This window comes from Tachysurus vachellii, chromosome 3, assembly GCF_030014155.1.
Source record: "Tachysurus vachellii isolate PV-2020 chromosome 3, HZAU_Pvac_v1, whole genome shotgun sequence".
Lineage (NCBI taxonomy): Eukaryota > Metazoa > Chordata > Actinopteri > Siluriformes > Bagridae > Tachysurus > Tachysurus vachellii.
In genome coordinates, this window is record NC_083462.1 from 16,531,107 (window position 1) to 16,546,130 (window position 15,024).

The 15,024-nt window shown below is 41.7% G+C and overlaps 1 protein-coding gene across 4 annotated transcripts; it reads left to right on the top strand.

Moving 5' to 3' along the window:
- The first annotated feature begins 854 nt into the window (after positions 1-854).
- LOC132842980 (zinc finger protein 883-like) lies at positions 855-14,144 on the top strand. Of its 4 annotated transcripts, none has more exons than XM_060866013.1 (6): positions 855-903; positions 1,911-1,990; positions 2,734-2,869; positions 3,058-3,159; positions 3,285-3,368; positions 11,067-14,144. In XM_060866013.1, exons 2-6 carry the CDS (start codon positions 1,940-1,942, stop codon positions 12,953-12,955), a joined length of 2,262 nt encoding a protein of 753 aa, XP_060721996.1. In that variant the 5' UTR covers positions 855-903; positions 1,911-1,939; the 3' UTR covers positions 12,956-14,144. The 4 variants fall into 4 exon arrangements, with proteins under 4 accessions (XP_060721996.1, XP_060721998.1, XP_060721999.1 ...); XM_060866015.1 differs by having other exon boundaries at positions 2,738-2,869; XM_060866016.1 differs by having other exon boundaries at positions 858-903; positions 2,774-2,869.
- The last annotated feature ends 880 nt before the right edge of the window (positions 14,145-15,024 follow it).

Genomic DNA, 15,024 nt, shown 5'->3' on the forward strand with positions numbered 1-15,024 from the left:
AAGAAAACATAAACTGTCCTGGAAAAAATCTTGTTGTCCTGGAAAATTATTATTTTTAAATGTTCTTGATCATTTAAAGATCATCTTGATCATTTAAAAATTAGTAACAGAAAGCGCTCTCTTCAGGGACGCTGAGTTTTGACGGGTTTTTTGTTATGCTGTTTAATCTCGCTGTGACGGATGACGTTGTCTTGTGTTGGCGGTTTCAGGTGCTAGGAATAGTTTAAGTGCTCGAATGTTTTCAGCAAATGGTGACGGGTAACCAGGTTATATTAACCTTGTTAATCTGAATATCATGTGCAAGTGGAATGCACAGCAAACTAAAGCATGCATGACGGCATTGGCCTGAGAAAGGAAAGGGTATTAATATATGCGGTCTTTTTATTTTATAAATGTTGAAATTTCATTCACATGACAAATTGTCTTTAAAAGTATAGTTAAGTAATAGCCATAAAGTGTACGTTGTTTTTCTTCTGGAGAGAAGAACATATTACTTTAGGCCGTGAATCTGTGATCCTTTTTTTTTTTTTTTTTGCTAAATTTGAAATGTCCTGGAAAAGTCCTGGAAAATGATCTCTGAAAAAGAGTGGGAACCCTGAGTGTTCATTTAAACTATACAAATGCCCCAGTTAGGACTAAGATACAGCTAAAATACAATACAATTCAGTCACAACTGTTTCACCAGTACACAAATGAACCTGTCCATCTGTCAGTGTACAGAGTGAGAGAGAGAGAGAGAGAGAGAGAGAGAGAGAGAGAGAGATATGCATTACAGTTACAGGTTGTTATTTACATGATGCTCCAGTAGGCGGCGCTTTAACATTATCTACGCCGTAAACTCACACCACAGATGAAGAGGAAATGCATCGTTTCCCTTGTTGTTTCCTCGCATGTTGTCATCATGTATGTAAAGTATCCTGACTGAGATTTATACAACACATTTGATCCGTTTTAGGGTAGAAGTTTGTTATTGTGTCTGTATTTGGTGAATATTCTTTGATGCATGAGGTAAGTTAAACTAAGAGAGCTGATCGGATATTGGCTGTGTCCCAAATGGCTCCATATTTCCTATGTAGTGCACTACATAGGGAGGAGCCTATAGGAGTAACCCTAGGCGTATTCACACTATGTTGTGCACTACATAGGGAGGAGCCTATAGGAGTAACCCTAGGCGTATTCACACTATGTAATGCACTACATAGGGAGGGACCTATAGGAGTAACCCTAGGCGTATTCACACTATGTAATGCACTACATGGGGAGGGACCTATAGGAGTAACCCTAGGCGTATTCACACTATGTAGTGCACTACATAGGGAGGGGCCTATAGGAGTAACCCTAGGCGTATTCACACTATGTAGTGCACTACATAGGGAGGGACCTATAGGAGTAACCCTAGGCGTATTCACACTATGTAGTGCACTACATAGGGAGGGGCCTATAGGAGTAACCCTAGGCGTATTCACACTATGTAGTGCACTACATAGTCAAAGAGTAGAGATTTAGGATTCGTTCATAGCAAACTGCTGTAGTTAAACACATCCCTCGACTGTTAGCATGTTTATTTATTGTAGTTAATAGATATAATCTGGATATTTTATCTAATTAGAGAATGTGGGGACTTTTTTTATACTCTTGCCTTTTTAGTGTAATTTTAATTTGTATGAAGTGATTCTGGAGTTCTGATATTATTTATTATTTCTTATGATTTTATTATTTCTTATGATTTTTATTTATTTATCTGTTATTATTTTTATTTATGTTTTTTATAACATAAATTTAAATAAATAAACATAAATTTATATTTATGTTAAATTTTATTTATTTATTTATCTATTTTTTTATTATTTATCATTGCTTATGATTCCATTTTATTAATTGTTTGTTTATTTATTTATTTATTTATTTAGAATCAAGACCTTTAAAAACAAACCTTATAATGGAATCAGTTGAAGTCCAACATTTCAGAAAACCTCCTGCTGTGTCTCAGGTACCAGAGTTTCTCATTCTCTCTCTTTCTGTTTGATTTTTAAAGCTATAAACACCTGATTATCTAAATACAGGGTGTGAATTAGTGATGCGCGGGTCGGGTTTTTTTTCAACCCACAGGTCCCGCATTTCCTGTCTTTTCTTGTCAATAACAGCATATTTATGTATTTAAAATATTTATGAAAGATACATGTGAAATTAAAGACTTTAGAAAGTAGAGGACATGACATTATTGCACTATTCCAAAAGGACCCCAGCATCACTGTTTTACAGATTGAAGCTTAGATCTGTTTGTGGTTGCTGGATGTTCTCATGGATCATCTAAACATCATTGCAGTCATCAGAAAGATAATAATACATGTAACTTGTATTGTGAGAACAATACAAACTGCATAACTCAGTCAGAAGAACGTATGCCCAAGCTCAAGCAGATAGCTTTGTTTGGGGGTCCAGAACTGCAGAGTTGCCACGTCTGTACCGCTGAGCAAGACCTTTAACCATCTATGCTCCTGGAATGGAGAAAATAATTTCACTGCAGTGTAATGTAGTGTATGCGATAAATAAAGGCTTTTTTCTTTCAAAATAACTGTAAGTGCTACAATAATGTATTAATACAATAAAAAGCAGCTATTAGAGCTGTGGGCAGGGGTTGGTTTACATCTTTAATAAGTTACATGTATCCTGGCTTGTTGGTGGTCAGTTTCCTGCTGCTCAAGCAAACCAATGTTATCTTTAATGTCTCAGAAAGTATGCAGTATGATTGAGCAGAATGAAACTTGTACAGATTCAAGTGAAGGGACATCAGGCTCTGCAGGACACATCGTCCCTGGACACCACCTGAAACATGTAAAGAATGAACCAGTGGATGAAGACTATGTCGGTAAGTTAAAAAGATACAATAAACTAATTTGTGATTTACTTTCCTTAATTGCTTATCCTAGTCTTGGTCCCGGGGGATTCACAGCCTATTTCATGAACACTATGCACATGTTATCTCATTCAAACTGAGGTACAATAAACCAGCCCCATAGCAGTGACTTGTATCCTGTTTGTGTTTTGTAAATTCAGGTGATGAAACGTTATGTGATGCAATGACGAACTCTGTGGAACACATCACACCTGTGGATGAACAGAAATGTATAAAAAAGGAAGAAGATGAAGATTATCTCAGTAAGACAGCAGTGTATTAAGTTTCAGATTGGACCTCATACATTTTATGGGCTATATTTGTTCCAACTGTTATTCAGAGGTTTACTTGAGGTGAAATAATTTTAATGTAATTGGTGGAATTTCAGGTGTAGATGCATCAGGATTTGTGGAAAATCTAGGCGTACAAGGTGGATTTCAGAGCAAGCATGTTAAAGAGGAAGAGACTACAGGTAAAGAGTTCCTCTATACAACCACAGTATGAGGTTAAGTATCACTGATATTGTAACACTCCATCTATGCTATCTGTTCTTATACATTTCATTGTAAAGAAAACAAATCAATCTGTTTTATTCCACTCTGTAATTTTTACAGTGCATAGTGCATTGGTGGCTAAAATGGTTAAGGCTCTGGGTTGTTGATCAGAAGATCTGGCTTCAAGCTCCTGCACTGTCAATCTGCCACTTTTTGGCAAAACCCTTGAGCTTGAGCAAGGCCCATAACCCTTTCTGCCCCAGGGTGCCGTACCATGGCTAACCCTGCACTCTGACCACAACCTCTAAAGCTGGGAAATCTTCTAACCATGTTGTTATAAGCTAGAAGTCAGATAAAATATTAATAACAACAATGAGTAAATAATATAAATGTATGTTCATGCTAATTATTAATTAAGTTCAAGTGTTGCTTTATTATCAGTCTTCCACATGTACAGTACATACAGAGAATTGAAATTGCGTTAGTCACTCCCAAGTTGCATACAGATAATATTTAAATAAAGCAGGCATATGGAAGATAAAGTGCAAGTGCAAATGAGCAGACCAGTGTTACACAAAGTGACTGGTGCATGTCATTGTACTGTATGTTAGTGGGAGGGGGAGTGGAAGGACCTGTGGATGTGGGCTCTGGAGGGGTGGGGTGGTTTCATAGATCTATGGTGCCTGTGGCAGAAAAGGGAAGGGGGGGCAAGTTTGGGAGCGAGTTCAGGAGCGAGTTCAGCTTCCTGACAGCCTGATGAATGAAGCTGTCTTTCAGTCTGTTGGTCCCGGCCTCCTCCCTGAAGACAGCAGACTGAAGCTGTGTGATGGGTGGGTGGGATCACCTGCAATGCAGAGGGCTTTGCGGGTGAGACGTGTCTGAAATATCCTGGAGGGAGGAAAGAGAGACACCAATAATCTTCTCAGCTGCTCTCACTATGCGCTGTAGCGTCTTCTGGGAGGATGCGTTGCAGGCAACATATCACACAGTAGTGCAGCTCAATAGAATACTCTCGATAGTGCCTATGCAGAAGGTGTGCATGATGGGGGGTGTGGCTCTGGCTCTTCTCAGTTTGCGGAGGGAGTAGAGACGCTGCTATGATTTCTTGACCAGTGCTGCAGTGTTTTCAGTCCAGGAGAAGTCCTCTGTGATGTGCACACCCAAGAACTTAGTGCTGCTCACTCTCTCCACTGTCGCACCGTTGATGGTCAGAGGAGCATGCTGATTGTGCGCTCTCCTGAAGTCAACAACTATCACCTTCGTCTTCTCCACGTTCAGAGAGAGATTGTTGTCACTGTACCACCTGGTCAGGCGTCTCACCTCGTTCCTGTAGTTTGTCTCATCTTCGTTGCTAATGAGACTCACCACAGTCGTGTCATCCACAAACCTAATGAAGAGGTTGGATTTGTGTGATGGTATGCAGTCATGGGTCAGCAGAGTGAAGAGAAGGGGGCTCAGCACGCATCCTTGTGGGGCCCCAGTGTTCAGTGTGATGGTGCTGGATGTGTTGCTGCCGACCCGTACTGCCTGAGGTCTTCCAGTCAGAAAGTCCAACAGCCAGTTGCACAGTGAAGTGTTGAGTCTAGGGTTAGGGTTAGCTGGAGCAGTTTGTGAATGAGCTGTTGAGGGATGATGGTGTTGAATGCTGAACTAAAGTCTATGAACAGCATTCTGACATATGAGTCCTTTTTGTCTACATGAGTGAGTGCTGAGTGGAGGGCAGTTGAGATGGCATCATCAGTCGAACGGTTGGACCGATATGCAAACTCGGGGTGGGGTGGGGGTGGGGGGGCAGACTTGATGCGGTGCATGACTAGCCATCCGGGGTCAATATCATCACCTGGTCACCGGGAGGAGGTGGAGTTTTCTGAGCATTGGTGCTGTTTTGCTTCTCAAAGCGAGCAAAGAAGGCATTCAGCTCGCTCAGCAGAGAGATGTTGCTGTCACAGGTCCGTGGTGGGGGCTTGTAGACTGTAATGGTCTGTATCTCCTGCCACAGGCTCTGAATGTCTCTGCTGTCACTGAATTGATGGGCTATCCTCCTGGAGTACTGCCTCTTAGCTTCTCTGATGCCACGGGATAGGTTGGCCCTGGCTGTCCTCAGGCCCACCTCGTCTTCAGCTCTGAAGGCAGCGTTCCGCATCTTCAGGAGTCTGTAGACTTCCCCTGTCATCCACGGCTTCTGGTTGGCCCAGACAGTGATGGTCTTTGTGACTGTTACATCATCAGTGCACTTGGTGATGTTGGCAGTGACAGTTTCTGAGTACTCTTGGAGGTCTGTGGTGTTATTGTATGTGGCAGCCTGCTTAAACATATTCCAGTCGGTGGTGTCAAAACAGTCTTGAAGAGCCTCTGACGACCCCTCAGGCCACACTTGAATTTGTTTCTGAACTGGTTTAGTGACTTTAATGAGTGCTCTGTATGCAGGCATTAGCATGACAGTGATGTGGTCTGATGCAACAAGGTGGGGGAGGGGGAGGGCTTTGTAGGCTCCTCTCTGTGTGGTGTAAACAAAGTCGAAAATGTTATTACCTCGTGTTGGAAAGTTAATGTGTTGGTGTATTTTTGGAAACACACTCTAAGTCTGCATGATTGAAATCCCCAGCTATGATGAGAAAAGCATCAGGGTGGGCTGTCTGCTGCTCACTGATGTGCTGGTACAGTTCATGTAGTGCATCGTTCCTGTTGCTGTTTTTGTAGTTCGGGGGAATGTATACAGCAACGAGCAGTATGACTGTATATTCCCTAAGCGTACGTTAGCCAGTACGATGGTGGGGATAGCTGGCTTGTGTAGTGCAGTAGTGGGGGTCGGTGATGGTGTAGGGCTCCGGAACAGACCGAGGTCCCGCAGCTTTTCCTCATGCACAGAGTTTAAGTCCAAAAATGTGGTTCTGCCGACATCCAGCAGAAACTCACGGCTGTATGTGTGCTTAAGGACAGGTGGACTTCCAAAATGCAGCTACAGGACTTGTTTTCAACCTGCTTAAGTTCTCACATACTTCTCTATTGCTGCACTTCTCCACTGGTTTCCAGTTGCTGCATGCATCATATTCAAAACACTGATGCTTCCCTACAAAGCCAAAAATGGACCAGCCCTCTTTCGTTAAAACTCTTGTCACTCCTCACACTGCACGTTGCTCCTTCCGATGTACTAGCACTGCTCGACTAGTCCATCACTAAGCGGTAAGTATACAGCAAGACACTTTTCTGTTCTGGTCTAGTAGGCACAAGTCTGTAACCTGGTGAATCAGTGTTGATGTATTCACTGATATTCTACAATGGACTTTTGTATGCGACTCTGGAAAAGGGCATCTGCCAACACCAGACACACTCCACCTCCCCATGATTTTCCTGACGTCTTTGACCAGCCCTTGCATGGTCCAGTACTGCTGGTCTCAAGGATATTTTTATTGTAGTGATATCTCAATGATGTGCTGTGCTGATCTTACTGACCCAGTAGAAAGGCATAGATGAGCCAGGTAGTTATCGAGCACTGATTGGATAGATGGATTTGATGGTAGCTCTATAGAATTCACAGCAGTTGCACAGCACAGGTTTTGCTTTTTCAGGTAGCAAAGAAGGTACCTCGTCTGCTGGTGAGGATGACAGTTATGTTATTCTGCCAATTTAATTTTTGATGGCTGTGCCAAAAATCTTGAAAGAATCAGTGCTGAACAACTGTGTAACATTGGACTGTGTGTAGGGTCTTTTTAAATTCCACTGTCATCACAAGAGTCTTGTCAGTGCTAAACTCCAGGTTATTGAGTCTGCATTAGAGGTAGAGCCTTTCCACCTCCTATGTAAACATAGACCTGTCACCATTAGCACATTTTATGGATTTTGACAATAAGTTTAATTGCGAAGAGCAGAAAGAACATGCAGTGCATCCAAATACTGTGTGTGATTTGTCCCAGCTTCACTTGCTGCTCTCCGTTGGTTAGGAAACCTGTGATCCAGTTACAGGCGAGTTTTGGCATAGAGATCTGAGTTTGTAGTGAATGATGTTTGGCATGATCATTTTAAATGAGTCCAGGAAAACAAATTGTGCAAGGTGCAAGAATTATTTTATCTGTGTGGAAATGGAAAAGGAGAGGTGTTCATCGGGGGAAGCGTTGATGGCTTGTTAATGAATATTGAACCTGGAGAACACATGTTCAGGGGTCTCATTTATAAAGCATGCGTACGCACAAAACAGGGCTGGAAATGTGCGTACGCCAGTTTTTGCGCAAAGGTTGTGATCTATAAAAAACAAACTTGACGGGAAAATGTGCGCACCTTTTAAGCAAACTTTGAGACGTGCTTACGCACATTCTGGAGACAAAGGGAATTGGCGACACAGATGGTGAGGTCGTGAACTGAAGTTAGATTGTAGAAAATACATGTGAGAAGAACGATTATAAGAATTAATGACATTTAATTTTCACTCCATTTCATACGTTATATCCACATTATCATGAAGATTAAATCCAACAGTGTTATTTGTGCCGATTGTTTTAGGCTATCTATATCTAGTAAAATCCAAACGTAATTCAAAATGTATTAAAAATATATATATAAAATAATAATAATAACAATCAGCGCTACTCCGTCCAGGGTGTATCCTGCCTTGATGCCCAATGACGCCTGAGGATAGGCACAGGCTCCCCGTGACCCGAGTAGTTCGGATAAGCGGTAGAAGATGAATGAATGAATGAATAATCAGCGCTGCCTTACAGTCACATTGTCCACAACGGGAGCGCAGGAGGAGAAGGCGCGACTACATGTGATACAAAATAGCATGAAATGCCCTTTTATTAGAGAACTGCAGAACACAGTGTAAAAACGAAATATTTTCCTTAATGTACATATAGCTATCATAAAATGTCAAAGTCTGCAAATACAGTCATGAAGCACAATCGCTACTCATCATCGGTCCTAATTATTACGGTGTTCATTACAAATGAAGAAGCATGTGTTCACTATAACATTTTTGTCTTAAATTTTCACCCACAAATTAATTCTGTGATTTTGTCAAGGTGTTAACGATCAGTCTAATTGCTAGAAACATATAAATCCTCCGATGACCCGGGTATGTAATGCTCCATGATGGCACTGCTGGCACTGTTGGAGGATTACGCCAATGGCAGAATAAGGAGGGAACGAGATTTCAGGGACCATGATGATATCCTGGCCCATTATGATTCCCTAGAGCTGTGCTCTTGGATCTATGTGTTGAATTGGGTCCAGTATTAGAGAGGGCAACATGCCGGAACCATGCCATCCCAGTCCAAATACAAATCCTCACCACTCTGGGGTTCTTTACAACCGGCTGTTTCCAGCGGGAATTGGCAGACAGGTAAATTATTTATATAAAAAAAAACTATAAGTAATCCTCAACATTGTGTCTAAGACCTTTTTGTATATGAAATAATTCTATTGGAATCTATCATCTCACCCTATAGGTCTGGTATATCACAGCCGTCCCTGAGTGCCATAATATCTGTCGTTTTGAATGGTATACTTAATATGGGTAGTCGATACGTCAGGTTCCCCTACACTGTGCGAGAACAGGCTGAAATTAAAATGCAATTTGCAGCAATGTCTGGTTTCCCAAATGTAATCGGCGCAATTGGCTGCGCTCATGTTGCTATAAGGGCACCATCTGAAAATGAATTTGCTTATGTTAATAGAAAGCATGTGCATTCTATTAATGTGCAAATCATATGTTACTCCAACATGACCCTCACAAACATTGTGGCACGCTGGCCTGGTTCAACACATGATTCCTTTATCTTGACACATAACAGTGTAGGGAACAGACTAAATGCAGTACGTGAAGGCTGGCTTCTTGTTGAGTGTAACAATATTAAAAAGTAGATACTGTAACAATTTTGTTTTTAATATAATTATAACAATGTTGCTTTTAATATAATTATAACCTGCAGGCAGAGGTGGGTAGAGTAGCCAAAAATTGTACTCAAGTAAAAGTACTGTTACTTCAGAATAATAAAGCTAAAGCTTCTGGTTGCAAAGCTTTTGTTTCTCAAAATATCTTCCTTCATGTTCATCAGAACAAAGAAATTTATACAGGTTTGTAACAACATGAGAGTGAGTAAATGATGACAGAATTTTCATTTTGAGTGAACTATCCCTTTAAATATGTGTGTTCGGCGCTGCAAGAAACGACACGTCTGATGTCATCTGTTTGTCGGCACTTGCGGCGCTGAGTAAAGTTGAGCACATAAAAAACTCGAAACAGCTGAACTCGACAAAGCTGCTGTGTTGCTAACTAACCCGTCCCGCCGCTGAGATTGAGTATGGTAACGTGACGAAACTGCACAACTACGTTTGATTGGTGAAACAGTCACGTGGTAGAGCCTTAGCGGAAGTTTCTCTATCTGTCAAAATTAAACATTAAAATTGATGCGTAGAATACCAAAGAGGTAAAAAGAAAAGTAACGAGCTCATTGTAGCCTAATGTAGCAGAGTAAGAGTACAGTTTCTTCTTCGCAAATCTACTCAAGTAAAAGTAAAAAGTATAGTGATTTAAAACTACTCCTAGAAGTATGTTTTTTCAAAAACTTACTCAAGTAAATGTAACGGAGTAAATGTAACTCGTTACTACCCACCTCTGCCTGCAGGCGACAGTGGCTACCCCCTGAGACGCTGACTCCTCACCCCATTTTTAAACCCGCAGAGCGCAGAGGAAACTCATTATAACGAGGTCCACTCTCGTGCCCGCACAGTGATTTGCATTGACTATTTATGGTTAAAAATGGGCGTGTACAGGGCGGGATTTGAGGCTGGTTCACATACGCACATCTGTGCTTGATCTGTGATTTATAAAGGGAACGTTTCTTACAGGTGTGCGTATGCACGGTTTTATAAATCGAAATTTTTTTTGGCGGACGCCATTTTTTGCTTTTGGGCACCCGTAAACCTTTAGTAGGGATCCTACGCACAGTTTTATAATTGAGACCCCAGGTCTTTTTGTAGAGTGTTGTCCGAGTTCAGTGGTGTTAAGTAGTTCATGAGGGGTTGCAGGCCAATCCACACTGCTGGTGGGACATCAGCTGAAAATGTGTTTTTCAGCTTCTCAGAATAGTTTTTTAGCTCTTCTGATTTTATTTTGTCACTGGGTTTCTCTTGTCAAAAATGCTGAACCTTTTCACATCTGCACTTAGTGTTGTCCAGTTATGATCCAGTTACCCAGGATGCCTGTAAATACCAGGTGTGAATGGGGCCTGACGTCATCTGTTCATTGCACTAGCAGGGGCCTTGGGGACAGGAGAAAAGCACAGGGGTTGCAGGCCAATCCACACTGCTGGTGGGACATCAGCTGAAAATGTGTTTTTCAGCTTCTCAGAATAGTTTTTTAGCTCTTCTGATTTTATTTTGTCACTGGGTTTCTCTTGTCAAAAATGCTGAACCTTTTCACATCTGTACTTAGTGTTGTCCAGTTATGATCCAGTTACCCATCATGCCTGTAAATACCAGGTGTGAATGGGGCCTGACGTCATCTGTTCATTGCACTAGCAGGGGCCTTGGGGACAGGAGAAAAGCACAGGGATCCATCACATCACTAAGGGCTTGATTTTGGTTTACTGTATTTGCTTGATCTTGTGATTGTAGTGGTTAAAAACTAAAATCCCCTCATTACACAATGAGATTGTAATGTCTTTTATTTTCATCTCCAGAAATAGATGATGCCCAATTGGAAATCTTCCCCTGCTTCATGTGTTCACTTTCATATTCATCTCAAATGTTGCTCCATGAACACATCACAAGATGCCACCCTGATCAACATGAGACACCGATCAAATCAGGAGACACGTGTCAGAATCTTAAGCCAGAAAGAAGCTCCAGTATTCATCAAACAATCTCTGGGCCTCTGCAGTTGCAGAAAGGGGTCCATCAGTGCTTGCAGTGTGGGAAGAGTTTCACTGACCAGAAAAAACTGAGAAGACACCAGTATATTCACACAGGTGAGAAACTACATCACTGCTCACAATGTGGGAAGAATTTTATTCGAAAGAGTCATCTCGAACTACACCAGCGCACTCACACCAGAGAAAAGCCGTATCGCTGTTCAGAGTGTGGGAAGAGTTTTATGCAGCAGAGTGATCTCCAAACACACCAGCGCTCTCATACAGGAGAGAGGCCGTATCACTGCTCGGAGTGTGGGAAGAGTTTTATTCATCAAAGGGATCTCCAAACACACCAGTTTGTTCACACAGGAGAAAAGCCACATCGCTGCTCACATTGTGGAATGAGTTTTGCTTATCAGAGTAATCTAAAGCGACACCAACACATTCACACAAGGGAGAAGCCATACAACTGTTCAGAGTGTGGGAAGGGTTTTATTCAACGACGTGAGCTCCAGACCCACCGGGTCATTCACACAGCAGAGAGGCCGTATCACTGCTCACAGTGTGGGAAGAGTTTTGTTCAACGGAGTCATTTCCAACAACACCAGCGCACTCACACCGGAGAGAAGCCACATTGCTGTAAGGAGTGTGGGAAGAGTTTTGCCCAACAGAGCAATCTCCTAAGACATCAGCGCATTCACAACGGAGAAAAGCCGTATCGCTGCTCGGAGTGTGGGAAGAGTTTTACGCAGAAGAGTGATCTCCAAACACACCAGCGCTCTCATACAGGAGAGAGGCCGTATCACTGCTCGGAGTGTGGGAAGAGTTTTATTCATCAAAGGGATCTCCAAACACACCAGTTTGTTCACACAGGAGAAAAGCCACATCGCTGCTCACATTGTGGAATGAGTTTTGCTTATCAGAGTAATCTAAAGCGACACCAACACATTCACACAAGAGAGAAGCCATACAACTGTTCAGAGTGTGGGAAGGGTTTTATTCAACGAAGTGAGCTCCAGACCCACCGGGTCATTCACACAGCAGAGAGGCCGTATCACTGCTCACAGTGTGGAAAGAGTTTTGTTCAACGGAGTCATTTCCAACAACACCAGCGCACTCACACCGGAGAGAAGCCACATTGCTGTAAGGAGTGTGGGAAGAGTTTCGCCCAACAGAGCAGTCTCCAAAGACATCAGCGCATTCACAGCGGAGAAAAGCCATTTTGCTGCTCAGTGTGTAAGAAGCGTTTTAAGCAGCTGTGTGATCTCCAAATACACCAACGTGTTCACACAGGAGAGAAGCCGTATCGCTGCTTGGAGTGTGGGAAGAGTTTTACGCAGCAGAGTAGTTTCCAAACACACCAGCGCATTCATACAGTAGAGAGGCCGTATCACTGCGCACAGTGTGGGAAGAATTTTGTTCGACAGAGTGATCTCCAACTACACCAGCGTGTTCACACCGGAGAGAAGCCACATTGCTGTAAGGAGTGTGGGAAGAGTTTTGCCCTACAGAGAAGTCTCCAAAGACATCAGCGCATTCACAACGGAAAGAAGCCGTATCGCTGCTCAGAGTGTGGGAAGCGTTTTATGCAGCAGTGTAATCTCCAAACACACCGGCGTGTTCACACTGGAGAGAAGCCATATCACTGCTCGGCATGTGGGAGGAGTTTTGGCCAACACATTAGTCTACAACGACACCTACGCACTCATACAGGATAGAAGCTGTATCACTGAGCACAGTGTGGGACGAGGTTTACTTGATTGAGAGCACACAAGGTCACTCACACAGGACAGCCATATGACGTTAGGGCCATGAAATTTGAAATTAAAAACTAAACTGATATTGAATTTTGTGGTTTTGTAAAGAGCATCCTAAACTGCAATTTCCTATTTTACTAAACTGAAGAGTTAGTTGTTCTTAACCTAGTGAAGAACTATGAGAATGTATCTGCAGAGCACACAGGTGAATATAAATATGGGAAATGGAAAGTAAAGGAGGAAAGGAGCTTAAACTGCATAGCAGTATGTTTCATGTCTACTTAGTTACACCACTTCAGCTTCTACTGAATTATTGGTGATGATGAGCAGAGATTTTTTATTTTGTTCAGCTTCAATAAAGGGATAAAATTTCAGTTGTCAGTTGTCAATGTCAGTTTCAGGGAAATAACTTCTGTGGTGTTTCCACAATACTCAGTTCTGAGATTATTTAATTTAATGTTGTCATTTTCATGTAAGCAAAATCCATTTTCACTTGTTAAAGCTAACTGTATGTTGGAAGAAAGACATCTTTGGAGTATAGTTCCTCAGGCTGATCTTACTGAGAACATATGCCTTGGCATTACAGAACAAACATCCTTTCTAGCTTTCTATAGTTCCTATAGCTTTTTTTACCAGTTTACCTGGTTTTAATTTTTGTAAATGTCAGTTAACTGCAACCTAATAGATAATATGTGAGAAACGCGAACTGAGTGAGCCAAGCTGAAGCAGTGAGCCATACAGTATGTTGTAGTTAACAGCGTCATGTATAACACAATTCTGCAGGCGACGCTGTGCACGTTAACATTGCTGTAAACTCACAACACAAGCATTTCTTCTTGTGAGTGAACAGATGCTTTCTCACAGAAGTGATCAATTTTTACCTTAAAATAGTTTTCAATGTGTTTTAAATTGACCAGTTGGATGGAAAAAAGGTTGTTACTGTCTTTTCGTGTGAGGATCTTTTAATATGTTCTACTAAAGCCTGAGGTCAATTCAGATATATTTATATATCTGGGATTTATTTCTTTTTACTGATACTTTTTACTGTAAATGGTGAATGATGCACACTTTTTACGAAAAAGTACAAAAGGCTTTTCTGTTTATTTAAACTTGTAGCAGAGTAAATGTGTTTTGATGCTGAATGTTTTGGATGAATAAATAAAACATGGAAATAAAAATGGTTATCAGTTTAAACTGATGGTTTTAAGTTGTATTAGTTTTTATTATGACTTTTTCAGAAAGTCTTGAAATTAAATAGTATTTTAAATAAATTTGGCTTTACTTTGGAAGTATTTTGTTAGATGCAGGAAATTTTCAGAAATTTTGTTTTATACTCCTCTACACTCCCCTTGTCAGTGGCACAGGGATAAAATAGACCCAAATGCAGGATAGCTAAAATAAACAGCGTTTATTAACTAAAAAACAGAACAGGACAAAGACAAGTGCAGACACGACAGAACAACGACGGGAGACAACAGAGGATTCCATGCTGCTCAAGGCAATGCGGCTCAACTAAATAGACAAGACAATTAGACATGAGGAACAGGTGTGCAGAAGCGGGGGGGAAGAGACAAGGGCGGGGCAGACACGTGACGCAAAACATCAACAAAAACACATGGCCAAAATCCGGGCTGAGTCCTGCAAAAGCCCAGTAGCCAACTTCTTATGGCTCTCTTCCTCTTCTGAGGTCACTGTAAGTACTACCATGATCATCTGTCGAGATGGAGTGTAATGAAGTTTATGTGGTCTAAAAATTGCCAACTCTCGGAGTCCTGTTCGTAGTCTTTGCTCTGAGGCATCACTACATCCTTGACAGTATTGAATTCTGTGTGTTTTATGCCAGTGCTACTATCTCAGTGATTGCTTTGCTGTTTGAGGAAGAAGCCTATGCCAAGGGTCATTGGGCAGCTTCTAAGCACATGCCCTAGAGATCCCTTTCTTTGGTCAAGTTTGGGTGAACCTGTGCCCATGATGGCCTCAATATTCTTGTTCTTGCCTGAAAGGAGTGAAAACTAATGTAAGATGTTGTA

Excerpts from the sequence above, each read along its gene's own strand:
- LOC132842980 (XM_060866013.1), top strand. The coding sequence starts at position 1,940 with ATGGAATCAGTTGAAGTCCAACATTTCAGAAAACCTCCTGCTGTGTCT. Across the intron at positions 1,991-2,733 it reads AACCTCCTGCTGTGTCTCAG|AAAGTATGCAGTATGATTGA; the intron begins GTACCAGAGTTT and ends TTAATGTCTCAG. Across the intron at positions 2,870-3,057 it reads AGTGGATGAAGACTATGTCG|GTGATGAAACGTTATGTGAT; the intron begins GTAAGTTAAAAA and ends TTGTAAATTCAG.